The sequence below is a fragment of the Quercus lobata genome, chromosome 10 (genome assembly GCF_001633185.2).
Source record: "Quercus lobata isolate SW786 chromosome 10, ValleyOak3.0 Primary Assembly, whole genome shotgun sequence".
Taxonomy (NCBI): Eukaryota; Viridiplantae; Streptophyta; class Magnoliopsida; order Fagales; family Fagaceae; genus Quercus; species Quercus lobata.
This window is the reverse complement of record NC_044913.1, coordinates 4,140,448-4,167,376: the sequence shown is the minus strand read 5'-3', so window position 1 is coordinate 4,167,376 and position 26,929 is coordinate 4,140,448. Positions and strand designations below refer to the sequence as shown.

Here is a 26,929-nt window from a genome sequence, read left to right as displayed (position 1 = left end):
GATAACAGACGTGGCTCTCTCATACCTGCAGATTTCATAAAAAGTACAATCCTTTTATTAGCCAAAGTTGTATACAAAATTTGCAGTAAATTCAAGTGCTGCTTTCAAACTAATTCCACCAACACTACAAATAACTAACAAGAGAGAAAGGATAAGCCAAATACTCATTCCAACCAATGTCACTTGTATGCTCAATAACATACTACATTGTTAAAATAGCTAACAACGTTTGAAGCAAATATGTGACACAAAAAAGAAATTCCCAAAATGGAATGCAGCAGCTTATGTATCAAATATATATATATCTATATATATATATATGTTACCAAAGATAGAAATTCATAGGAGGCACGACAACCACAAATCATATTTCTTAGTCCAAATACCATACATGTCCCAAGGAGGTTAACATAACAAAGGAAGGCATAATGCAAACATTGTTCATAGTATAAACATAATACAAACTTTGCGTATTCACATTAAACCAAACTAAGACTACTAAATAACTTTCTAGGCTGTCTACACTTAGGCACATCATTAGTTAACTTCCTACACTGTCAACCACAACCACCACTACTGCAATCCACCCCCAATAAAGTCAATCCAGACCCTTCTTCTATCAGCCGTCATGGCAAAAAAAGCGGCTCTACTCTTGGCATGATGAAGCTCTTGCACGACCTTGCAATACGTGACATGATCGACATCGGTGTGCTGGTTCAGAAGAGTTACAGCTGCTGTAACTGACTCACTAGCAGCCCCCACAGCAGAGTCTCCAGTGTCGATGGACTTTTTCCCCCGACGGTTCCTCATGTCAGTAAAACCCCATATTGCCTCAGTCATGGCTTCAAGGGAGTGCCCTTTCTTCCTTTTTCCACTTGAATGAGATGCTTCAGCTGGCCGCTTTTCAGCTTGCCTCCGGCTTTGGGCTTCACTCGGTGTGGGCAGCTCCTCCACGTCATCGAAACCGTCGGTGCTGACATTGACATGTACCCCCTCAGATAGAAAGGCTGCATCAAGTTCTCTCTCTTCATCACTATTGGGAGCTGGTTGGGCAGATGACATTTGCAGGAAACCCGTGGCTGTGTTTGAATTGAAAAGAGTGCCCAACAGCTCATAGTGTCTCATCCCCTTTTTCCTGAAGTCCTTGAATTTATGATTGACCTATTACCAACCATATATATTGGGTTAGATGTTTTATATTTGTAAAACCCAATACAAAGTCGATGGCTAATTTATAATAACCGTATAACAGCACTCTTTTATTCCAAATTGATGATAGCCAAAAAGGTTTTTTAGTAAATTGTAGACATTGAGTAGAAAATAATATAAGTCAAATATATAAGTCAAAATTTATAAGTCACATTAAACCCCATTAAACCCACAGTAAACCCCATATATAAGTCAGATTTTATTCCATTCCTAAAAGTATCATCATGGGAAAATGCTACAAAACAACTATGTAAAGCCACTATTATTAATACACTCATAAGCCAATAAACCTAATATGTTTGATATTTTTGATATTGAAGTCAGATTTAAGGACTTACCGCAAATGCAGCAGCCCAAGCTTCGTCACTGGCCGTCACCGTATTTGAAATGGGGTCCCATCCCATTCCGGTATGTGCGATGAGCTGGGAGAAAGTGCGGTGTCTCTGTTTCAGTCGTTGATATTTTTGTGTAAGTTGTGCCTTGGTGTAACTCTTAGACGCACGCTTGTTAAACTCATTGACAACTGCTGTCCAAGTTCCAGTCTTGAACTGGCCTTGGGGCATATTCCCTTTAGCATCCTCTTCTAACAAGATGTCAATAAAATATCTCTCGACTGCTTCAGGCCACTTCTTATCGTCGGAATCATCCATCTAAATACATGTTGGTATACTTACATAGACTCGTAAAACGGTCTTCTATGATATGGAATTAAATTCTTTAACTTACTACTAGACTTAAGCAGCAGGCATATAAGAGAAAATTCACCCCATATAAAGGAAAAATACAAAGATACACATTCATACACATAAGTTTTAGGTCAACTTGTAGTGGCATTGTATATTTATGAAGGCATAATAGCATATTATTATTATAGTTGAATATATGTGTAACCAGAACAGATTAGCTATTGTAGCTTCAAGGTAAAATATATTGTCTCTTCAAGAGACAAGATCTAAAAAACCTGATTTTTCTTCAAATAAGTTTCAAATAACAGTATTTAGTGAAATAATTTTAATTATTAAAGAAAGAAAAAAAAAGTGTTAATGCAAACATAAATAAAAAGAAAACTTTTTAACTTGAGAAACAAAAACTGTCTTGGTTATAACTTGTAAATATTATCTAGTCCAAGAGCTGAGCTTAGCTATAACGATTATATGTGTAACCACACTCATAGTTGTAGGCCACAATGTCATTACACGGAAAAATGGGGTAATATACTGACTCTCTCTCTATTGGAGAAGTTCCAAATATTCATATTCCAAAGGGAGAGCGGTCATGAATTTAATTAATTAATTAATTAATTATAATTAAAATCTTAACATTTTTGAAGAATTAAATTTTCACTAAACGATGTGAAAGGATGTGGCTGCCTTGGCAGCTTAACCTACTTCATGTTCTTCCAAGGCTCACCCATCTCATCAATCCCAGCTTCAGTGCTCATTCATCCAGTGTTGATGAGATGGGCTGGCCCCTTTGGGCTATTTTGTTGTAAATATCTTCTTCCTTTTTCCTTTCTTATTTTTTATTTTATTTTATTAATTTCTTTTATTCAGGAAAAAAGTACATTGATTTCTAAGGTTTTCAAGATTATAAATTCTTATAACTTGGATATATGATATATCAACAATAAATTCATTATTGACCTGGCTATTTGTGGTTTTATTTACACACATACATTACATGTGCAATTGTGCAAAAAAGAAAAAGAAAAGAAATGCCAAAATAAATCATTTTCATAATATACAGATAAAAAACAGTAAATTAGAATGAAACTGTGTTTCCTAGCCTTCCACCTAAGACTCCACAAGTAGAGATAAATGTGCTATCTACTTTTGGCTTTTTCCTTAACCTCCTTGTCCCTTTGTCTTAATATGAGAAGATCATACCAATTGTATGGTCACAGGGTTTGAGAAGAGAACAAAATGTGGTGTTGGAAGGATCTTTCAGAGTTTTCTTCCAATTCTCACACTCCTCCCACTAGGAAACAAAACTTAGGCTATTTGTTTGTCTTTGTTAAATATCTTTATCTTGACCTTATAAAACTCTTTCACAAACTGAAGAATATAATTTCAACTCCAAAAAAATCTGTTTCGTATATAGTTTTGTTGTACATTTGCTCAAAATCTGTATCCAATAAATCTTGATTCTTATTAATGTAAGTATACTACTGCCCTATAGGTTATATGATAAGCAAGATGCTTGTTTGATGATTCGAAACTCTATTTCGATTTAAATTTATATATTAAGGTTACTTCACTAATTTCTGTAAAGTTTTACAAGATCAGATTCCTGTTTTTAATTCTAACATGATACTATTCATTAGTTTGGACTTGGGAGTGACACACATCTATGCCAAGGGCACACTCATTTATTTAGCCCATGGTCAGATTGAGTTTTTGATTATTTGAGAACAGTCTCTGAGTTATCCTTATAATTCTCTATGACATTATTGTTTCATTCTTTGAGTGCAGCCTTTGTAACTATCATTTTTATGGACACAGTATTAAGTTAATGTAGGGGAATCATTTACTTTTATTTTTCAAGCATCTTGCACTACATTTTTACATAGGGTTAGTTTAGCAACCACATTGCTTAAAATGAAACGGCCTTTTTAAAATTTAAACTAAAAAAACAAGTATGATAGTCTTAGTATCTAACAAAAGTGGTGAGTGATCTGAAATTGTGATGGGTAGGGATGTGACTGTTGTCTGAAGTACATCATTCAGCCATTGAATTAGTGAAAGCATGCCCCCAAAAACCCAATACACTAAAAGATCCCATCTAACATATAACAGATCATGAACCCAATATCCATACAAACTCAGAAACAAAAATCCAACACAACAACTCTAAACCCAGACCCCAAAACAACCCATTGATCCTCTAACAAACCTGTCAACAAACATCTTCTCAGCCAAGTCAGAATTAGTGAAGGCATGCCCCCAAAAACCCAATACACGAAAAAATCCCATCTAACAGAAGGTGCAGATCATGAATTTTTTTTCTAAATAACAATAAATATTAAAAAATTTAGTTAATTGTCATGTTTGAAAACAATTTTGAAAACTAGCATCTCGAGTGTCTAAAACTCGAGTTCCAAGATATAAATCGAGTTTTTAAGTCTCGATTTGTAAGTGGATTAGTGCAAAGTGGAAAAAAATTAAGTTGAAAATCAAGTTTTAAAGACTCGATTTGCATAAATTGAATAAAAACGCCGCTATAGGTCTATAAAACGTCACTATAGGGCTTAAAAACGCCACTATAGGACTCTATAACTCTGTACTTAAGAAAAAAAATTCCCAGGAAAACGCCGCTATAGGGATTTAAAACGTCACTGAAAGACTTGAAAACGCCACTATAGGTGAAATTTTTTTTGCAGAAACTCGAGTTTTAAAGACTCGAGATCTATGTGGGTTTTTTGTAGTATGGATCTCGAGTTTCTAAAACTCGAGATGCTACTTTCCTTTATTCTTTTAAACGTTGCCTAACTAACTATATACCATTCTTTTGCAATGCTGTTTTGCACATTACCTCGCAGATCATGAACCCAATATCCATACAAACTCAGAAACAAAAATCCAACACAAGAACTCAAGAACCCATAACAAATAGATAAACCCAGACCCCAAAACAACCCATTTATCCTCTAAGAAACCTTTCAACAAACATCAAAACTACATGCATTCAATAGTCAGCAACATATAATTAAAGAAAAGTCACAAGAAAAAAATGAAAACCCAAATCTAAAACAGACTGAGTATCAACGGTCTTAGCAGGAGGGTTTGGGTGCTTAGAAGATTAAAACAGAACTTATAATCATGATTACAAAGACGTACCAGTAAGGGAGCACGGTCAGAAGAGGAAGCAGAGGAGGAAGCAGGGGCTCTGTAATGAACTCGAGAGGTGGATGAGGAAGGGAGTGAGGCGTCCATCTGAACAATATATGAGATTAAAACAATCCCTAACATGAATTAATGTGAAATGATGTGTTGGGATGTGAAAGAAAGCTGAAACAATTAATTAACAAAATTAAAAACCTTACCTGACCGACCCCTTCAGACTGTGTGAGTTGCCTTTTCCGTAGCAACAGAGCGTCCTTAGCAGCAGAGCGTCCTTAGCAAAATAGGGGTTTCTTCGAAAATTATGTGTGTGGGAGTTTGACGCGTTGATGAAGCTATGTTAGGAGTAAAGGCGCCAGATCCGTGAGGGCTGAGGTGGAATTTTGATGGGTCAGAGCAGTAATGGAGGTGGGTGAGAGGAGTAATGGAGTTCGGATTGTGAGTGTAGAGATGAGAGTAGAGAGGAGAGGAGAGATGAGATGAATATTTGGGCGTGAAGACTGATGATGGCGTGAAGACTGAAGAGATGAGGGTAGAGATGACAGGAGAACGTGTTTTTCTGATCAGTGGGTCCGGCTGCAGTGGAAATTGAATTTCATTTTATTTACCGTTGTGCCATGGAAACGCAATTTCATTGTTTAAAATGTGGCCCAAGCATGTTTCAAAAAATATGTTTCAAACAACTATTTTTGAGCAACTATTTTCAAACAACCCTATTTTAAACACTATCACCAAACATATTGTTTTTTTTTTTTTTAACACTAGTGTTCAGTGTTTAAACACTGAACACTATGTTTTCAGTTGGCAAACCAAACGGGCTCTTATTGTTCTTATCTTATATTATTCATTAATCTTTTTCTTTTTCTTTTTTAGGTGAATATTATTCAATATTCATGAACTATAAAGAAATGTTACTTTATTATAAAATAAAAAATAAAAAAAAAAAAAAATTAGATGAAAGACGAGGTGATTTCATTTGATGACTATAAAAAAAAATTTCAAAAAAATTATTTTATTTTATTTTAGGGTAAATCATATTTCAATCTTGTATTTTATTGATGATTTTTTAAACGTATTGTATTTCAATCCTTTCTCAAAAAAAAAAAAAAAAACACTTAAGAAAAACAAATTTATGGTTTAATTGAAATATATTTTTAAGCATATAATTTCATTTGAAACTTTTATGTTTAATTTGAAATCACCCTTAAACCATGCAAAATGTAAAATATGCAAAGAAGAAACAGAACAATTGGCAGCAACATCTTACAAAAAGAAAGAAAGAAAGCATAAACACCAAAGAGAAACATAAATCTTATGCCAAAAACTACTTATTGTCATACAATTAAACCAAAGGCCTCAACTTTAGGGATATAAGAGAATAATTCACCAAAAGACAAGAAACAATCAAACACCCAAGTCTCACATGCCCTGCTTGAGCATTGATCGAACCCTCATTGGAAGACCATAAAGCCGAATAAACCCAGCAGCGTCGGCCTGATCATAAATCTGGCTGCTCTCAAAAGATGAAATATCTTGCCTATACAGGCTATAAGGGCTCTTACGGCTAGCTACAGAAACTGAACCTTTGTATAGTTTGAGTGTAACTGAACCTGTTGTAGTCTCAGTGATTTTCTCCATAAATGCATCCATTGACTCGCGAAGTGGGTCAAACCATCTGCCTGCATAAACTAGCTCAGCATACTTGAGTGCAAGTGAATCTTTAAGTTGCATGCTTTCTCGATCAATTGTTAAAGACTCCAACCCCTGTACAGCCTCGAAGAGGATTGTTCCACCCGGAGTTTCATAGACTCCATGGCTCTTCATCCCAACTAATCGGTTTTCAACCATGTCAATTCGGCCAATTCCATGCTTTCCACCAATCTCGTTGAGTTCAGTAAGAAGAGATGCAGGCGAAAGCACCTTCCCATTAACTGAAACAGGAAGACCCGACTCTATCCCAATTTCAATATATCTACAGGAAATGAAGGCATAGAAAAAAAGAATTAAAAAAAAGCGGAATAGAAAATAATAGATAATGATACAGAGGGGTTAGACTAAAAATTCAATGAGGTAGCTTACTCAGGTTTGTCCGGTGCCTCTTCTGGGTCCACAGTCAACATGTACATATCCTTCTTAGGTTCGTTTGCTGGGTCTTCCAAAATGTCACCCTTTAAAGGCATGGAAATGAAACTCATGAGAGAGAGTGAGAGAATTAAAAGGTGACCATGAGAGCAAAAAACAAGTTTATTTCCTACAACAGTTTCTGAGCAACTGACATAAAACAAAGAGCTATACTAAGATTGAAATTTCAGCAGAGATTTGACAAGACAAAACAGGAAATGGAGAGGCGAATGTTACCTCATGGCTAAGGTGCCATAGGTTCCTATCCCTGCTGTATATGGATTTCTTTGTTACTGGTACAGGTACATTATGCTTCTTAGCGTATTCAATAGCATCTTCTCTCCCTGTAATATCCCATTCCCTCCAAGGAGCCACAACATTTAGCTTGGGATTCAGAGCAAAGAATGTGAGCTCAAAGCGAACCTGAATACACAAAATAGCAAGCGAGACTGTGTCAGACAAAAAAAAAAAAACAGAACACAATGGGTCATAAAATTTAGAGCACAATCATGAGGCATGCCTGATCATTTCCTTTTCCAGTGCATCCATGAGCAACAGCATCAGCTCCTACTTCTTTGGCAATATCCACCATGGCCTGTTTTTTAAATATATCATTACAAAGATTTAAAATTTATCAGATGAAAAAAGAAATTTTATGATGCCATTAAAACACAACTGATGACAAGAAGCTCAGAAACGAAAAGGCTTCCTTGAACAAAAATAATATCAATAGGGTATCTACACTCAACTCTATCAGAGACAACAAATGGAAATAAAAACAGATAATAGAAAACTCAAGAACACTTCTAAAAGAGCCGCAAACTGTATTATTAATTTCTCTTGAAAAATCTGCATGCTTGCCATATTTAAACCTACTAAACACAACAAACTTCAAAGTAGGAGCTCACTTTTGCAATAACAGGGCGAGCCATCGAGGTTCCCAGCAAATATTTCCTCTCATAAATTGCACCAGCTCTCAAGCAAGGAAAAATAAAATCTCGTACAAATTCCTCCTTCAAGTCCTTCACCACTAACTGAGAAGCCCCACTGGCTTTAGCCTTTGCTTCCAACCCTTCCAATTCCCCAACACCCTATAAATTTGGCATTTCAGATAAGCCCACAATTAATACGAATGCAACTGGTCAAGTGGGAATGAAGGATACCATCTAAAACTAATTGTACAGGAAGACTAAATAAGTAAAGGAACTTTGAGCAAGTAGATATTGCTACTTAAGTACTTAACATACCTGACCAACATCAGCAGTGAAGCAAACAACATCACAGCCATAGTTCTCCCTGCAAGGGAAAGGTTTGTTAAAAAATATATCATGGGAAAACAAATAATTCAAATGCATTAACCAGCACCATGAAACATTAAAAACAGAAAGCAAGCAGCATTTAATCCATTCAAGTAAGGTAATAATTCAACAAAGTCTGCAAAGGAGAAATGTTAAAGCATGGAGCTAATATTTAATCAGGCACAAAAACTGCTGTTTTATCTGTAATTCAAGAAGACACGTTCAAGCATGAAATATTAAAAACAGAAAGCAGGCAGCATCTATATCTCGTCACTACCAGAGTAAACAGCAGAATACTTATAATGGAGTCATCCCAAACACTACCTAACACAGTTAGTCAGTTACTAAAAACTGCTGTTTTATCTCCTCCAAATTCACTGGCTATCTCTCCTCATAAAATAAATATTTTAAAACTACCAGTCCCAGATTGCCATCAAAGAGAGCATGAGTCTAATTTCATATTTTAATCAACTGTATTCCAAACATACCAATCTAAAACTGAATTACCCTGAATACTTGTACAGTGGAAATATAATTAGGGGAATGTTCCAAACCACAAAACAGGGGACTACAAAACATATAACAGTAGACATACCTTAGCCATGGGACTATGACTGATGTGTCTAAGCCACCACTATAAGCTAGAACGACCTTATTCAATTTGCCACGCAACCCTATACCCTTTGTAGCTTCAGAAATTTCCATCTCTCTATCACTCTGCAAAACTGCTTGAATAACTGCATCTCAAGGGCAAATAAGTTAAGTATGTCCCAAAAAATAAAAATAAAGAAATAAATAAAGTTATAAGCCAAACTAAACAGGCTAGCATATTTATTACTTAAGGTTTTAACATTTAAGCACTTAATTAACTCATTGCAAACTAAGTCATGATAGCTAGCAAGCCATCAATACAATAACACTACATGAAAAAGAATGAACAACAATAGAAAGTATTAACTGATATTGACTTCTCTAAAGAGAAAATCTACTGGTCTATATACCAAACAGGAATATTTCAGAAACAAGTATTCCAAAACAAATTCACCTTGATTTTTACGAAACTTAGTTATATTGCCACCATTACTAATAGTAGCAACAGCATGACCATGAAGCTCACTCGTTCTAGCCACAAACTGTAAAAAAATCCAAATTAATCACATTACTTATACAACAAACATTTATTTAGAAAGACGCAGAGAATAAGTCTAGTGACAAAATTTTTAGTGACATATTGCGTTCAGTGCGTAGAAAGTGGTGTCAATAGTGGGCCAAACTGAAAGTGGTGTCAATCACAACTTTGTAAGTTTTAAGGTAGACACTGGTACTGCTCTTAAGTTTTAAGGTATTACCTCGGATGCTGAAGACAACTTCCTTGGGCAGCTTACTTTATCATTAAACTGCAATGACTCTGTGATTGGAATCAGTTACAGCATAATCTCAGAGATTCAATTTCTAATAACAAAACCCAAACATAAAAAATTGCAACCCAAACATAATCTCAGAGATTCAATTTCTCCATTCTCTTTCAGAGACTTAATTTCAAATAACAAATCCCAAAAATAACACATGCAATCAAACTATTTGAAACACAAAATACTCCATCCCAACATTCCTCAGCAAAATACAATCTTATCTGTGTAGTAAATTTTCTATATAGCTTCACCCAAAAAATAATAATAATAAATGAAATCTTTCAATTCGAATAGTGGAAAAGATACAATTTTGGGGGCCAAGAAATTATAACAAAAAAGTTTTGCAAATAACATGCAAATACAGAATGTGTTATTGAATCGTGCAAATAAATCTCATAGAACAAAAAATAATAATAACAAAAGATACAATTTTGGGTGCCAACAAATCATTTTTTTCACAAAACAAATTGAGCCCAGAAATTTTTTTTAAAATTATTTTCAATCAACATGCAAATACAGAATGTGATTGAAACATACAAATAAATCTCACAGAAAACAAAAACAACAAAAATAAAAGATACAATTTTGGGTGCCAAGAAATCATTTTTTTCACAAAACAATTTGAACCCAGAAATTTAAAAAAAAAAAAAAAAATTATTTTCAATTAACATGCAAACACTGCATGTGATTGAATCATGAAAGTAAATCTCAAATAAAAAAATAAAAAAATAAATCAAAGAAAAACTGAAAAGCCCAGAACATGTACCTCTCTTTGGTACTTGAAAAGCAAGGCTGGTGGGTGAGCATGAAGAAATAGCTTTGAGCTGAGCCATTTCTATCTCTTTCTCTCTCTGTGGTTGTTTGTGTGTGTGTGCTTCAGTCTCTGAAATCAGTGAGTTGTGTGGACCCGTGTGTTGTGTTGTGTTGTGTTGTAGCTACTAGCTAGGGTTTTAGAAGGGCGCGAAAAGTATAGAAGGGAATTGAGAAAACGGTGTCGTTTTGTGAGAGTTTAGTGGCACTTGTCTGCCACCAACTATGGAAAAAAAGAGCCCACAAAGAAATCGACAAATAATTCGTGGGTGAGAGACTGACGAAAAGCGTGAATGGAGCTTATTATGATTCCACTCCTCATTTGTCTACAAACTTTTGAAAGAAAAAAAAAAATTAATTAATTTTTTTATATAGATATTATCTCTAAATTTTTGAGATAAATGTCAATGTCAATCTCATACTTGTTAACCAATTAATTCCTAACTAATAAAATTCCTAAATTTAATTAAAAACTATTTGTAGTCTAATAAGGCGCATATAAAAACAACATAAATACAAACACAACCCAGAAATAAAAAGATGAAATCCTTGTTGTAGGAAAAAATACAAAATTTGATCATTCTTAAATAATAAATAGATAAAGCGTAAATATCTATAAAGGTTTATATAATGAATTTCATGAATTTAAATTTGTCTTTACAACTAATTATCAAAAATTAAAATAAAAAAATGAAACATAACAAAAAAACCCAAAAATAAAGAAGATAAATACATACCTGTAATAGTATGGATGGTACTTGGTAGGCTTGATAAAATATTTTACTATGGATTTCACAAACATCAAATTACCTATTTTTAAGAAACCAACAAAAAAAAAAAGTTAAATTTTTAATCAACATAGAAATTGTAATAGAAGAAGAATTATTGAGGAAAGAGAAAAAATTGATTACAACAATAAGTAGTTTTCCTATCCAAAAAAATAAAACACTAGAAGAAGCCCTAAAAAGAAAAAGAAGTTGTTGCAAACTTGCCGGTAGGAACATATAGAGAGAATTTTCAATCGTGAGGAAGTTAGATTTCTAATCATTGTAGAAATTATAAGAGAATGAGAATTATTAGGAAAAAGATATGTATTAGAAAAAAACTGTCACATTTAAACAAATAACAAAACGTAAAAATTACATCACTTAGGATGCAAGTTTATCCAAAACAATAAACGAAACAAAAATGTCATAGAGATAGAATGAAATAAAAAATATTGGCATCAACCAACGTAATGTAAAATAAATAAATAAACATGAATGATGAAGGCATTAAGAAAATATGATAGATTTTATTTATTTATTTAAGTTATAATCAACATAGGAATTTAAAGTTATCCAAATAAGTAATAAAGGAATTAAAAAAAAGTTGATAAAAACAAATAAGATATTATTTTTATCTAAAAATTTATTGTAATTTTTTTTAGTTAAAAAAATTGCTGCGATTTACACAATTGTGACTTCTAAACCTAATTTTTATTATATGATAAAAAGTATATAGTAAATAATATATGATAAAAAATGTTAAATGTTTATCCAGAAAAATAATAAGAACAAAATATTTGATTTATCACAAAACAAAAATAAAAGGTTAAATATTTAAAATTGAAAGTTCAATAGTTAAGGTGGTAGCCCTAGGTGAGTTATTTTTTTGCTAAATAAAGAGGGGGGGGGGGGGCGACCATTGTGTCTCACCCCCTGGGGCATGACCATAAGGGCACCCCCCGCTAAAGAATGTTAGATTGAGTCATAACTATTATAATCTAGGTTGACCACAAACCTCACCCTAGTACCACGAGACAGTTGGAAGCTAGGGGCTAGTTGCAAGAGGATTCCCACACTCCTCCCCACATACCCACCCTAGGTGAGTTTGGTGGAATGGATTGATGGTTTTGGTTCAAACCCCAAGGGGAGGAGTTGGGCAATTATGTAATAATATTTATAAATATTTCCAAGAGAAAATAATTGGGGTGCTATACATGCATACCATATATAAAAGCCCCTTATTTTTAATTATGAATTAGTAGTACAAATCTGGTTAAATTATAAATTGTGTTAACCAAACTAGTGGTACTCTTCAACCATTGGTTCATGCCTTATAAGGTGCAAAGAGGGAGGTTTTCTTTCGTATGTGGGACAACAAAAATTGCCTAAGGTTCCAACATGGTCTAACCCTTGGCCTTTGAAGCAAAAATTGTCCCCACAAATTGCAATGTCTAATTTTACCCAAAATTCAAGTCATTCATATAGCTTTTAATTTGTTCATTTCATTTTTCAACCCTATAACTTCTATTTGTTTTAAGTGTGGTCATTCCGTGCACTTCTCATTAGAGGATTTGCAGTTAAGCGTCCCAAAATGACGCAATTTTGGTATTTTTGAATTTTCAAAATAATGTCGTTTGAAGGACACCTAAGGATTTTAGGTGGTTGTGACAAGCTTAACATAAGGATTACATCGAATAAAAGTAAAAGTTATCATATTGGAATGAATAAATTAGAAGTTACAAGACTAAACTGAATTTATAACAAAATTAGATGATGTAATTTTAATTTAGCATAACAATTGTATGTAATGAAAATAGGCTTTAAATTCAAAAATGTTGTGAGCCAATTGAAACTTTTATAGAGTTTCATCTGAATTAAATTATCAACATACAAGTTACAAATATATATTGAGATATTTGGGCTAAGGATGGAATGTAATGCATTTTCAATGGTACAAAAAAATTCTGTCATATTTTCATAACATTGTTTTGAGTTGTTGTAGCCATAGAACTCAAAAAGATGTCCAAGTGTGAGGTACACTAATTTAGAAATGATGTGAAAAAAAAATTAAAAAAAATAAAATAAAAATAACAATGTCTACGGACATTTTGAATTTTTAGTGTACAAATTTCCTTCAATATTAATATTATATTAATTATTACCATTGTTCCTGTAAGGACGCGATTTGCAACGAACTTTAACAGTGTTAGGTTCGTACGTAAAAAGGCCCAGACAATATGACTTGTAGAGCGTGGGTGTAAAGAGCTAGGTTAACTGTGGTCTTCCTTAAAAAGATTCATTCCCATGCATACTAAAAGTCTAAAGTTGGTACAACGATCGTTTTCTTTAGTGATCAAGGCAACTCTTTTTCTCTACTTTTGCTCGCTTCTTTTTTCTCTATGTTTTTCCCTCTTCTTCTTTTTGTTTCGATCTCTTTTCCTCATGCTCTTCTTTTAGTTTATATACCCCCCTTTGTGTTTCATCCTCACCGCACACGTGTAGATTGGGTCCGGAGGATTTCTTTCTGTCCCATCTAGCACCTCCTGGAACTTTCTATGGGCAGTTGTAAGGCTGCTTCCTTATTGTTCAGGTATTACCTCCACATTAATGCGGCCAGAGAGTTGGTTGAGAGGTCATTAATGCGGAGGCAGCTGTAGTGATAGATATTTGTTTGCCTTATCTCTTTCTCCCTTGGTCGGTTATTCTATCTTTCACGATGACCTAATTCTGAGGTCTGGTTGCAATAAGACCACGTTCTGATCATCCTCGGACGCATACTGCTGAGGAGTATGGTGTCCTCGGATGGATACAGAACCCTACCTTTGTGACGTTGACTACCATCCCCTTCAGTAACTACATTATAACCTGACTTGGCCTCCTCGGACGGATATGCATCCTCGGATGGGCTGCAGGCCCAACATTCCTAAATCAATCCTGAACTTTATGGGCCTATTGATCGAACGACCCCCACAATAGCCCCTCAAAATCCTACTTTTCGACTCCTCGAGAGAGAAGGTGGATTTTGACGTCATAAGCCTGTACCTGTGCGCGTTTTGGGGCATGCCCCTGACGCTTCAGCATCCCGATTTTGGCGGCATTAAATTTTGACAACTCCATTGTCTCCCACGTTTGACGGTGAGATCTAAATCAAACGGCAAAGGGCTTCCCTTGTTTTGTGAGCGGGAATTTCACCGCTCACAACCCTCACATGACTATAAAGGCATTCCCTAATTAAGTCTGTACTTTCCCTTCGATGATTGCATGGTTCCAGAGCTCATACATTAAACCTGCCTTCTTCCAATCTTCGTTATTCTCCTGGTGACTACAAATAATCGTACGTTGTCCGAGACCCTTCCTTTGAACCTGTAAGTCCTCTCGAAGTTTTTACCTCTTTCGTTTCAAGCCCAAAAGTCTTTTCTACTAAGTTTTTTAGAAAAATGGGGAAACAGAAGAATCCATTTCGATGTCTCGTTGAGTCCGAGGAGGGTATTAGAAACTTTCGCTCTAAGTACAAGATCCCCCCAACGGTAGGGATGAGGTACGCAGCCCAAGGGGAATGGGTTGATGCCAGGCAAACTGGGGAAGTGGTTATCCCCATGATCACCTTTATTGAGGGCGATATGACTATCCCCATGGGTAGTATCACTAGGAGTTACCTCAGTTTCTTTAGGCTATCCCTCACCCAATGTGCTCCCAATATGTTTAGGATTTTAGGAAGCATAGACGCTCTGAATAAGAGAATGGACCTAAAGTTAACCCATCATGACGTGAATTGGGTGTACAGCCTTCATCGCCTAGCTGACCAGGACTATTATCTCAAGTCGAGATATCCTGAAGTAAGGCTAATTCAGTGCCTCCCTACCTCAAATAAGAACCTAAAGGAGGATTTCCTTATTTTCTCTTGGGAATGGCACGATGGTTTACCTTGTCCGACGGTAGAGGGAACACCAGGTGGGAGCGAAGTTATAAATCTATACTATTTAGTTCGTGAACACATTTCATTTACTTCTATTATTTTTGTATCCTACAATTTTAACTTTAGAATTAACGGTTTTGCAGATAGGCGCTACACGAAGCCCAATCTCAGATTAGTCAATAAGGCGAGCCTAGACAGGTTACTGAAAGCTGAAATATACGTGAACGAGGATGATGGTCAACTTCGGGCAGCACATTTGATTCTTGGCTATACCCCCCTTTCCTTTGCCTTTCAGGCACCGAAGTGCGTGATTAGAGCACGCGATCCTCAGTTTCACCGTATCAGTGTTGCCTACGAAGGGTTTATCGTTCCAGAGGGTATTTCGCTTCCCCAGTACACACCTCGCACAGAGCCTCTTTTCGTAGCCAGCATCTCGGCGGGACCTTCTTCATCCTTACCTTCCCTCGAGAAAAAGAGAACAAAAAAGGGGAAGGAGAAAGGGAAAAGGCGAGGAAACCGTCGTAACAGTATCTGAATTCTCGAACGATTTCAGGATTTTTGATCAGCTCACAAGCCCCGAGAAAGACCCTGACGAGATGGGGATACAAAGGAAACCCCAGAAAAGCTTGCTGGAGCTGATGGAAGGTCAGCCGGAAAAGTCTGCACCTGCCAAAACAATACCATCCCAGGCTTCATTTCTTCCAACCAGGTCTCCTCCTCCAGCTCCTCGCCACCCTCCTCGTTCATCTCCACAACCCACGCTTCCAAGTGCTGCTGAGCAGAAAAAGCGCAGGGAACAGAAAGGCAAAGAGGTGGCAGATATGAGCAAGTCTCGTCCCACTCGAAAGGAGGATGACCAACGAGCTGCAAAGTAGCAGAAAACTAAGCACCCAGCCACGCGGGGCCTAGAGAAATCTGATTCCCCACATCCTGAGCCACAAGCATGGTTGCTAGTACCTATGCACGGTGGGGAGCCCCTACGAGACGATGCCTCTATAAGGAACTTTAACGGCGGCATTGGGTGTCACGTAGCCTCAGCCATAGAAGAAGCCTTATTGCTCCCAAAAGATATGGTTGAGATAAAGAATATAAGGAAGAATGAACTCATCCTTAACAACAAACGATATTTGGACATGGTGAGAAGCTGTCTTTTACCCTGTTTCATTCTATGACTGTTACTTACTAATACGCATTTTTCATTGACTATACTGTTAACTCCCCCCCCCCCTTTTTTTTTTTTTTTTTTTTTTTTTTTACAGATCATCCAAAATACTTTCAAGCTAGATGAGATGCTCAACGCTTACTCCAATCAGCTAGATGGCGAAAGGAAAAGAAGGGTAATGGCTGTTCAGACCTTGTCCAAATCTGAACAGGATTTGGCCGACGCAAGGAAAAAACTACAGGTCGAAAAGGAAGCTCGCAAGTGCGCTGAATCGGCATCAGAAGGCTACCAGAAGCAGGCCGAGGAACAAGCAAGGCTTCTGCGCGAAACGAATGCCGAGCTGAAGAAGACTCAGGAGCAAGCTCTTGTTCTTAAGAAGCACCTGGAGGAAACTCAGAAGCTAAGGGAGCAAGCTGAAAAGCTCAAAGAGCAAGCCAAGAAAGCGAGAATCAACGCCGAACAGGCGATGAACGAAGCCGAGCAGAGAGGCTACGAAGTTGGTATAGCTAAAACTGAGAAGGCTTTGAGAGCCGAGGTTCTGGAGGTATGCCGTATCTACTGCGCCAGAACTTGGAGCGAGGCTCTTAACCGTGCTGGGGTTGAATCCTCATCTGAGCTGCGTAGGCCGGATAACGTATATTACCCCGAGGCGATACGCCCCTCAGCTCCTCAACCCTATCAAGCTAACGCTCCTTCTCCAGTTATTAACCTTAACGAGGAGGTTTTGCCTCGCAATTCTCCTCCTCACGGCCAACCGGGACCGGCTAAAGAAGGACTAGCCCCTCCAGGAGCTTCCCCAGACAAGACTACCACCGCTTCAGAGGCAGAGACGGCCTCCCAGGGTTTTCAACAAGAATTGGACTCCACAGTTCTACCAACTGGGGGCATTACCAAAGCCAAAGATGGAATCGCAACTTCGAACGCAGACCTACCCGCCAGCCAGACCTCGCAGATCCAGTTGAAATTAAAAAAGTAGAACTTGTGTTGTAACTTTAAATAGACACTTAATAGAGGACTTTTTTGCTCATTTTCTTATCGTTCTGGCGGCTCCATGTTATTTTCGCAGTCATTCACTTTGTCGTTGCAATTTTGTATGGGTTCATTTCAACCACCTTCTTTATTGTACGCCAATCTTGCGTCCAAAGCTCTCTCTCCGATTCCTCAATGAATGTTATAGGGCATTATTTCCGTCAAGTTTACGATTAAAAGATTTACCACATCTCTATTAGCATTCAATAATTTAATACACAACATAGAAGGTTAATTTCTACCAAGTTTGTGGTCCGTAGACCTGGCATAACTTAGCCTCTGTTCCACGTTTTAATATAAATCATAGGATGTTAATTTCCACTAAGTTTGCGATCTGAGGACCTGGCATAACTTAGTTTCTGTTTAACAATTCAATATATATCATAGGATGTTAATTTCCACTAGGTTTGCGATCCGAGGACCTGGCATAACTTAGTTTCTGTTTAACAATACGATATAAATCATAGGATGTTAATTTCCACTAGGTTTGCGATCCGAGGACCTAGCATAACTTAATTTCTGTTTAACAATTCAATATAAATCATAGGATGTTAATTTCCACTAAGTTTGCAATCCGAGGACCTGGCATAACTTAGTTTCTGTTTAACAATTCAATATAAATCATAGGATGCAGGAGTACAGGATGTATGATTGACATAAGTTAAAAAGAAAATATTTGAATTGAAACACTTTTATTAATAATAATACCTCTTGAGATTATTTACATTCCAAGGATGGAGTACAGGTTTTTCATCTAAGTCTTCTAGATAGTAGGCTCCTATTCCTGCTACAGAAGTGATCCGATATGGCCCTTCCCAATTAGGTCCCAGTTTTCCCCAATTTGGATTCCTAGTGGCCCCCAGGACTTTCCTCAACACCAGATCTCCTATGGCTAACGGCCTCATCCTCACATTGCTATCATAGCCCTGCTTGAGTTTATGCTCATAGCAAGCTAATTGAACCATCGCGCTCTCCCTTCGTTCTTCAATCAGGTCTAAACTGTTTTCCAACATCGCATCATTATTACTCGAAGAGAATGTACTGGTCCTTAACGTCGGGAATCCAGTTTCTAGAGGAATGACGGCCTCTGCCCCATAGGTCATGGAGAAGGGAGTTTCCCCCGTCGAACGTCGAGGTGTTGTCCGATACGTCCAAAGCACATGTGGCAATTCTTCCACCCATTTTCCTTTCGCGTCATCCAGTCTCTTCTTAAGCCCATTGACTATTACCTTGTTAACAGCTTCAGCCTGCCCATTGCCTTGTGGATAAGCTGAAGTGGAATATCTGTTTCTTATTCCCAGTTCTAAGCAATATTCCCTAAAGGCATTGCTATCGAATTGGAGTCTGTTATCTGAGACAAGAGTTCGGGGAATTCCAAATCGCGTAACAATGTTCCTCCAAACAAACCTCTTCACATCCACGTCCCTGATATTAGCCAAGGGCTCAGCTTCAACCCATTTAGTAAAGTAGTTTGTGCCGACCAGCAGGTACTTCTTGTTTCCTATGGCTTTGGGAAAAGGGCCGACAATGTCCAGCTCCCATTGCGCAAAAGGCCAAGGGCTTGAGAGAGGGTTAAGTACTCCTCCCGGTTGGTGGATATTCGGAGCATATCTCTGACACTGATCGCATTTCTTAACGTACTCCTGCGCTTCTCTCCGCATGTTTGGCCACCAATAACCTTGTGTGAGGGCTCGGCATGATAGAGACCTTCCTTCTGTATGGCTCCCACAAATGCCCTCATGCAATTCTTCCAGTATTGACTCTGCTGTCTCAGGAGGCACACAGAGCAAGTACGGCCCGGAGAAGGACCGTCTATATAACTTTTTATCCTCGGATAACCAATACCGAGGAGCTCTCCTTCGTATTTTCTCAGCTTCCACCTTATCTTCGGGCAATATATCACTTTCGAGAAATTTTAATATGGGATCCATCCAGCTTGTGGACAAACTAACTTGATGGATTTGGCAAACCTCCTTTTCTGGTGAAGTGGGAGTATATAAGTCTTTGACGATAATCACCCGAGGGAAATTTCGTACTGAGGAGGTGGCAAGGGTTGCCAAGGAATCAGCGTGGGTATTTTCACCTCGAGGAATATGTAATACGTCAAAAGACTCGAACTCCGTTCGCATACGTTTAACCCGATCCAGATATCCTTGCATCCTTGGGTCTCGGGCCTCCAACTCTCCGGTCACCTGGCCGACTACCAACCTTGAGTCTGAGAATAATTTAACTCCCTTTCCACCCATTTTATGGACCATGCTCATTCCCATTATCAAAACTTCGTATTCTGATTCATTGTTAGTAGCCGAGAACCCTAGTCTTAGCGACTTCTCGATGATGACCTCTTCGGGGGATATCAGCACCAATCCCAATCTAGCTTCCCGTTGGTTTGCAACCCCATCCACGTACACTTTCCATATAGACTCTCCTTGTGCGGATATCAGACCAACCGATTTTTCATCCATGTGATCTTGATTCCTACTAATTTCCTCAGGGCACTCCGCGAATTCAGCCACCAGATCGGCGAGGACTTGACCTTTTACAGAGGTCTGGGGCATATATTTGATGTCAAAAGCACCCAGAATCGTGCCTCACTTGGCAATTCTTCTGGTATAGTCAACACTTCTGAGTATGGACTTAAGAGGCAGTTCGGTCAAAATAACCACAGTGTGAGCATGAAAATAATGCGGAAGTTTACGTGTTGCATGGACCACCACCAGTATGGCCTTTTCTAATGATAGATATCTCACCTCGGCCTCATGGAGGGATTTACTTACATAATAAACTGGCCTTTGGACGCCATTGTCTTCTCGAATCAAGACGAAACTAACTGCGTGAGGAGCTATCGCCAAATAGGCATACAACACCTCATCCACTTCAGGGCTAGACATGATAGGCTGCCTGAACAAGTAATCTTTCAACTGCTGGAACGCTTCAGCACACTCCACGGTCCATTCGAATCCTTGCCACTTATGTAATAGGCGGAAAAAAGGACGACACCTCTCAGCCGACCTGGAGATGAACCGGTTCAACGCAGCAGTCATCCCAGTCAGTTTCTGCACTTCTTTTAGATTCCGAGGAGCTTGCAAATCGTTAATGGCCCTAATCTGGTCTGGATTTACCTCAATTCCTCTATGGGTCACCATGTACCCCAAGAACTTCCCGGAGCCTACACCAAAGGAGCACTTCGAAGCATTCAAGCGCAACTTATGTTCTCTCAGTATCCCGAAGATACTAGTGAGGTCCTCCACATGTTCGGATACTACTTTACTTTTTACAACCATATCATCGATGTAAACTTCAATATTTCTGCCCAGTTGTAGCTCAAACATTTTCGTCATCATGCGTTGATAGGTAGATCCAGCATTTTTCAAATCGAAGGGCATCACCTTGTAATGGTAGTTCCCAATCGGGGTCACGAAAGCAGTCTTTTCTTGATCGTCGGTGGCCAGCGGTATTTGGTGATACCCTTGAAAGGCATCCAAGAAACTCATCCTAGGGTGACCCACGGTCGCATCCACCAACTGGTCGATCTTTGGCATAGGAAATGGATCCTTGGGGCAGGCCTTATTGAGATCCGTGAAGTCCACGCACACCCGCCATTTTCCAGTCTTCTTTTTTATTACCACCGTATTGGCCAACCATTGAGGGTAAAAAACTTCCTTGATAGCCCCAAACTGTTTGAGCTTAGCAACTTCGCTTCTAACTACCTCGGCATGCTCCTTCGATGGTCGCCAAGGAGGTTGCCTCCTGGGGACAATGGCAGGGTTCACGTTGAGTCGATGACAAATGAAATTCGGGTCCACCCCTGGGGCTTCGTACGGGTCCCATGCAAAAACGTCCACATTGGCTCGGAGGAACTCCAGCAAATTCGCTTTCTTTTGCGAAGGCAACTTGGCCCCAACCTGGAAGAATTTTTCTAGATTATCAGCAACAACTGCCTTTTCCAGATCTTCACACTCCACGCCATTGGTTGGCACGTCCAAGCTTGATACTGGGGACTTTAATTGCTATAACTCATTATCGGCGGTAGCCGAGGTTTCTGCCTCCGGCCGATGCTGTATAGCCGCTACTTGGCATTGCCGAGCAGCCGCCTGACTCCCTACTATCTCCAGCACTTGGTCTCCGGATGGATACTTCACCTTCCGATGTAAGGTGGACGAAACTGCTTTAAGGGTGTGAAGCCAAGGTCTGCCCACAATAGCCGTGTACGGAGAGAAAACATCAACGACAATAAAATCCACCTCCACCACATCCGTGCCTGACTGCACGAGCAGCCTGATTAGCCCCATAGGGGTGACCAACCTTCCCTCAAAACTCACTAGAGGGGAATTATAGGTTATTAAGTCTTCTGGTTTCAAACCTAGCCCCTTGTACAAATCTGGATACATCACATCCACAGCGCTTCCCTGATCAACCATCACTCTTCGAACATCGTACCCGCTGATCCTCAATGTTACCACAAAAGCATCCTCATGGGGCTGTATGGTTCCGACCAGATCCTCATCTGAAAAACCCAAAACCAAGGGGACACGCCTCTTGACTCTCTTCAATGCCTGAGAATGATCCTCGGCCGGAGATCGGGACACCGATAACACTCTGGAGGGGCAAGATCCAGTCCTTCCCGGGGCCGCAAAGATAACGTTAATCGTACCCAGGGGGAGCCTTGATGAAGCGTCCCCACGCACCTCGGAACCGCCCTGGCTCGCCCTTTCGCTGGAGTGATGCAGGAGTTGCTTTAATTTCCCTTCACGGTCCAACTGTTCCAAGTGGTCCCATAAATTCCTGCAGTTGTCTGTCGTGTGTCCATGATCCTGATGGTAATGGCAATACAAACTCGGGTTGCGTTTTGTAGGCTCTCCCGCCATCTTGTTCGGCCACTTGAAAAATGGCTCGTTCTTTATCTTCTCCAAAACCTGCTGAACAGGCTTCCGAAATACTGCATTAACAACCTGGGCGTCCGCCGAGCCCAACTGCCTAACAAAGTCCCTCCTTGGTGGGCTGTTATTATAACGATCCGACCTGAAATCCCTCCTCTCCTGAGAGATCATCTTGGCCTTTCCTTTCCCCTGAAGTTGATCTTCCTTCACCCTTCTATACTTATCTATTCTGTCCATCAGCTGGCGCACACTAGTGACAGGTTTACCCGTCAAGGATTTCCTCAAGTCGTGGTCGGCTGGGAGACCAGCTTTGAAAGTGGTTATAGCCACGGGATCATTCTTTCCCTCTATTTCATTAAACATTTCCCAGTACCTATCTGAATAACTCTTGAGAGTCTCGTCCTCTCGCATAGACAAAGTCAACAAGGATCCCAAAGGCCGAGGAGTACGGCTGCATGTAATAAAGCGAGCACCAAAAGCCCGAGTCAGTGTTTTGAAAGATCCAACAGAGTTGGCCCTTAAGCCATTGAACCACCTCATCGCCGTTGGACCCAAACTCGATGGAAATATCTTGCACATCAAAGCATCATCCCTGGAGTGAATAGCTATCTTCTGGCTGTAATAGCTTACATGCTCCACCGGGTCTGAATGGCCATCATACAGAGAGAACGTAGATTGATGAAACCGCCGAGGATGAGTAGCGTCGTCTATGTTTCTCGTAAAGGGTGACTTGGAAATTTGACTCAGGGCTTTGTTCATGGCATCGTTTCCCAAGCCCCTACTAGTTGGACTTCTACGCCTACGTCGATGGCGATGCTCTTCTTCATAGGAGAAAGTCTCGCTTTGCGGAGTTCTTGACCTCCGCCTGTAATTAGTTCCATCCGACTCCCCAGATGATGGTTCAGAGCAAGGTGGAGAGTGTTCCCGCCGTGCATGGTGCAACTCTCTCTTCAAGTCTGCAATCTCGCGTTGCAGATTCCCCTCATGCTTCGCGTGGGAGACGTGACTCTTCCCCCGTGAGTGGCTCCTGGTGGTATGAGTTGTACGTACGCTCCCCTCTCGGAATTCTCTCCGTTCGGGGCTCTTTCGAGGACCACCATGCTGAGAGCCCCTTAACTCCGCCTGATGCAGGTTGACATCATCTTGATGCGGTCCCGCTGCGGGGTGAGGTGGTTCCACTCCTTCCATCAGAAACGTTGTACCGGAAGCTCTATAAGCTAACACAAGCTCTCCCCACAGACGGCACCAATTGTAAGGACGCGATTTGCAACGAACTTTAACAGTGTTGGGTTCGTATGTAAAAAGACCGAGACAATATGATTTGTAAAGCGTGGGTGTAAAGAGCTAGGTTAACTGTGGTCTTCCTTAAAAAGATTTGTTCCCATGCATACTAAAAGTCTAAAGTTGGTACAACGATCGTTTTCTTTAGTGATCAAGGCAACTCTTTTTCTCTACTTTTGCTCGCTTCTTTTTTCTCTATGTTTTTCCCTCTTCTTCTTTTTGTTTCGATCTCTTTTCCTCATGCTCTTCTTTTAGTTTATATACCCCGCTTTGTGTTCCATCCTCACCGCACACGTGTAGATTGGGTCCGGAGGATTTCTTTCTGTCCCATCTAGCACCTCCTGGAACTTCCTATGGGCAGCTGTAAGGCTGCTTCCTTACTGTTCAGGTATCACCTCCACATTAATGCGGCCAGAGAGTTGGTTGAGAAGTCATTAATGCGGAGGCAGCTGTAGTGATAGATATTTGTTTGCCTTATCTCTTTCTCCCTTGGTCGGTTATTCTATCTTTCACGATGACCTAATTCTGAGATCTGGTTGCAATAAGACCATGTTTTGATCATCCTCGGAAGCATACTGCCGAGGAGTATGGTGTCCTCGGACGGATATAGAACCCTACCCTTGTGACGTTGACTACCATCCCCTTCAGTAACTACATTATGACCTGACTCGGCCTCCTCGGACGGATATGCATCCTCGGATGGGCTGCGGGCCCAACATTCCTAAATCAATCCTGAACTTTATGGGCCTATTGATCGAACGGTCCCCACAGTTCCTATAATGATTTATGTCAAAAACTTTATCTTAATTAATTACTTTATAGAACTGTAGAGATAGAGATACTATTCTCCTTTATCTTATTTGACTGATATTACAAACTATAAAAAATACTTATTTTAAACATGCATAAAGCATAGCTTTCTATTATGTTCCTGAGATAACAACAATAGGCTGCCCATTGTTTCTCCAACTTGGAGCATATTGTGGTTTCCTCAGAAACAAAACAAACAACAATGCTATATACCTTCGAACTTTATGTATCATATATATAAAGTATTTTCTATTGTTTGTAAAATCAGTCGTATAAGAAGGTGGGACAATGGCATCTCTAGGTTGGTTTATGTCAAAAATTTATCTTATTGATCATTCTATAACCTGTGGTAGATTTATTTCTCGTTTTTTTCTTAACCAACTATAGAGATACTATATCAATATGACTGATTTTACAAACTATAGAAAATGCGTAGTTTCAAAGCTATATAGCATTTGTTTTTTATTCTGTTTCTGAGAAAACCACAATTTGCTGCCCACAGATTCTCCACCTTGCATTTTACAACTTATTCTTGTATTGTGGTTCAATACTATCACTTTTGCAGCTGAGATAGCAACAAACTTGCTTCAAAAAGTCCCCTAAATGTGCCTCCTTGGTAAAGTTAATGGGCCATTAGTTGCAGTCTTGTAGACCAACTTCAAAAACAAGAATAGCTAAGTTCCAGGTAGCTTAGGCACTCATAAGCGAATATTTTCATTTGTCCTAAGTCCTAACCAATGTGGGACTTGATCAGAGAGGACTCTTTCATTGGACAATGGCCTATGGGAATGAAGGTCTCTTTTTTATTCCCCCGTATCTTTGATTTGATGGGGTATAAGAAAAATGGTCTTGCCCCTTGTCCTCTCGATGGTTTTTTAGGTTCAGTCCAGAGGCAGAGAAGGACATGGATTTTGTGTTGGAAAAAACTACTCTTGGACTGTATAACCACCCATATGTGATCAAGAAAAAGAGGAGAAAATCTAAATGCTTTCTAGTTGGAGCCTGTCATGTCACTTGCATGAATATCATTGTACTTTTCCTGATTTCAGAAAAAGTCAAAAAATATAAATAAAAATCTGTACCCTTCATGAATTTGTTGCAGCATACATCTATTTCAATGCACAGCTAAAAGTGATAAATAGTATTGATCAATTATTAACTTTGATTCTCTTTTTGTTCTAGCTTCTTCTGGAAATTTATTAGGCATTTTTGGAGAATAGCTGATGTGTACTCCGTATGAATTAAAACAAGTTAACCTGATAAAAATTTAACTTATTCATATGACTTTTTTGAACTTGTGCCATATTGTTTGCATTAATTGATTTGTTTTTATTGATGTGGAGTATCACATTAGCTGTACTCCACTAGTTCAGAGCTTGAAAACAAATTAGTAAATCAAGGTGATATTCTTAAATAGTGCTGCATAAATACAGGAATTGCAGGCCACTCTTAAATAGTATACTGAAAGGGAAAACAGAATTGCATTAGATTTTCTCCACCATGCTAGAATTCCACTGTCACAAAAATTTTGACATTACAAATAGAGATGGTGCAAACTCTCCTTAGTGAAAACTTGGCTGTCACATATCACATCTCTTTATTCAAAAGGTATTTTACAGAAAACCATAATTGTTTTGTATCATGGTTGTTGAGTTTGATCAATACGGAATAGACTTTTTGAGCAAAGATAATTGATAAACAGTTAAACACAGACCATTCTGAATTCTTATTACTTCAAAATTCAATAGACAAAGGATTACTTAGTTCAAAATCTGACACCACCTATATAGTAGTCTCAAATCTAAAAGAAAATAATTTAAAATTATGAGACATATTACTAAAGGAAAAGTTGCTTCGACAGAAGCCATTGGTAACAGATATTCAGTAGATGTTACAAAAGATATTTATCGAGGTGGGTATAGTATTAAGGATGATATAATAGATGTTGTAGTAATGAAATCCAATGCAGTTATGTACCACATTCCTAGGTAATATCTTAGGCAAACAATATTTTTAGAATAATTTTATGAAAATAAGTTTAGTGAATCCAAGATTATGGTCTGAAAGTCTAACTACTTGTCAAAAGATCTGTATAACAAAACAGCAGTTAGTAAGAAAATCATGTTGATCATAATATTTCTTGAAGAGCTGCAATACATTTACCTAAATTATCTTGTGAGCTAGTTGATGAAAAACTGATAGTGACCAAGTTTCCTGTCCCAAATAATGAAGCAAATTACTTAAAAATGAAATATTTTTACTTTTGTCTTTTTATATATCTCTTGACTTATGAAGCATTAGCTAGACTTGCACTGCAACATGTTAATTTTTTCCACTTTCAGATATGAACCTGAGCAAGCAGTTTACTTCTGCAGGCTGAAGCTCAATTCAAGAA

At 38.6% G+C, this 26,929-nt stretch overlaps 2 protein-coding genes across 3 annotated transcripts; both read right to left on the bottom strand.

Annotated features, from left to right (window-relative positions):
* Nucleotides 1-573: 573 nt before the first annotated feature.
* Nucleotides 574-5,611, bottom strand: LOC115964218. Its single transcript, XM_031083576.1, has 3 exons — nucleotides 5,252-5,611; nucleotides 5,046-5,141; nucleotides 574-1,161 (listed from the first exon to the last, which is right to left on the bottom strand). The coding sequence occupies exons 2-3, from the start codon at nucleotides 5,139-5,141 to the stop codon at nucleotides 574-576; spliced, it is 684 nt and encodes a 227-aa protein (XP_030939436.1). The 5' UTR covers nucleotides 5,252-5,611.
* A 724-nt stretch (nucleotides 5,612-6,335) lies between these two features.
* LOC115964040 (argininosuccinate synthase, chloroplastic) lies at nucleotides 6,336-10,917 on the bottom strand. Of its 2 annotated transcripts, none has more exons than XM_031083326.1 (10): nucleotides 10,646-10,917; nucleotides 9,817-9,875; nucleotides 9,513-9,600; nucleotides 9,063-9,204; nucleotides 8,417-8,465; nucleotides 8,078-8,260; nucleotides 7,690-7,764; nucleotides 7,407-7,592; nucleotides 7,128-7,216; nucleotides 6,336-7,020 (listed from the first exon to the last, which is right to left on the bottom strand). In XM_031083326.1, the coding sequence occupies exons 1-10, from the start codon at nucleotides 10,710-10,712 to the stop codon at nucleotides 6,468-6,470; spliced, it is 1,491 nt and encodes a 496-aa protein (XP_030939186.1). In that variant the 5' UTR covers nucleotides 10,713-10,917; the 3' UTR covers nucleotides 6,336-6,467. The 2 variants fall into 2 exon arrangements, with proteins under 2 accessions (XP_030939186.1, XP_030939187.1); XM_031083327.1 differs by having other exon boundaries at nucleotides 9,817-9,864; nucleotides 10,646-10,914.
* Nucleotides 10,918-26,929: the final 16,012 nt, after the last annotated feature.

Coding starts and splice junctions, on each gene's coding strand:
- LOC115964218 (XM_031083576.1), bottom strand. CDS start 5,141: ATGGACGCCTCACTCCCTTCCTCATCCACCTCTCGAGTTCATTACAGA. Junction 1,162..5,045: donor CTGACCGTGCTCCCTTACTG/GTACGTCTTTGT, acceptor GGTTGGTAATAG/GTCAATCATAAATTCAAGGA.
- LOC115964040 (XM_031083326.1), bottom strand. CDS start 10,712: ATGGCTCAGCTCAAAGCTATTTCTTCATGCTCACCCACCAGCCTTGCT. Junction 9,601..9,816: donor AGTTGTCTTCAGCATCCGAG/GTAATACCTTAA, acceptor ATTTTTTTACAG/TTTGTGGCTAGAACGAGTGA. Junction 7,593..7,689: donor CTGGAAAAGGAAATGATCAG/GCATGCCTCATG, acceptor TTGTGTATTCAG/GTTCGCTTTGAGCTCACATT.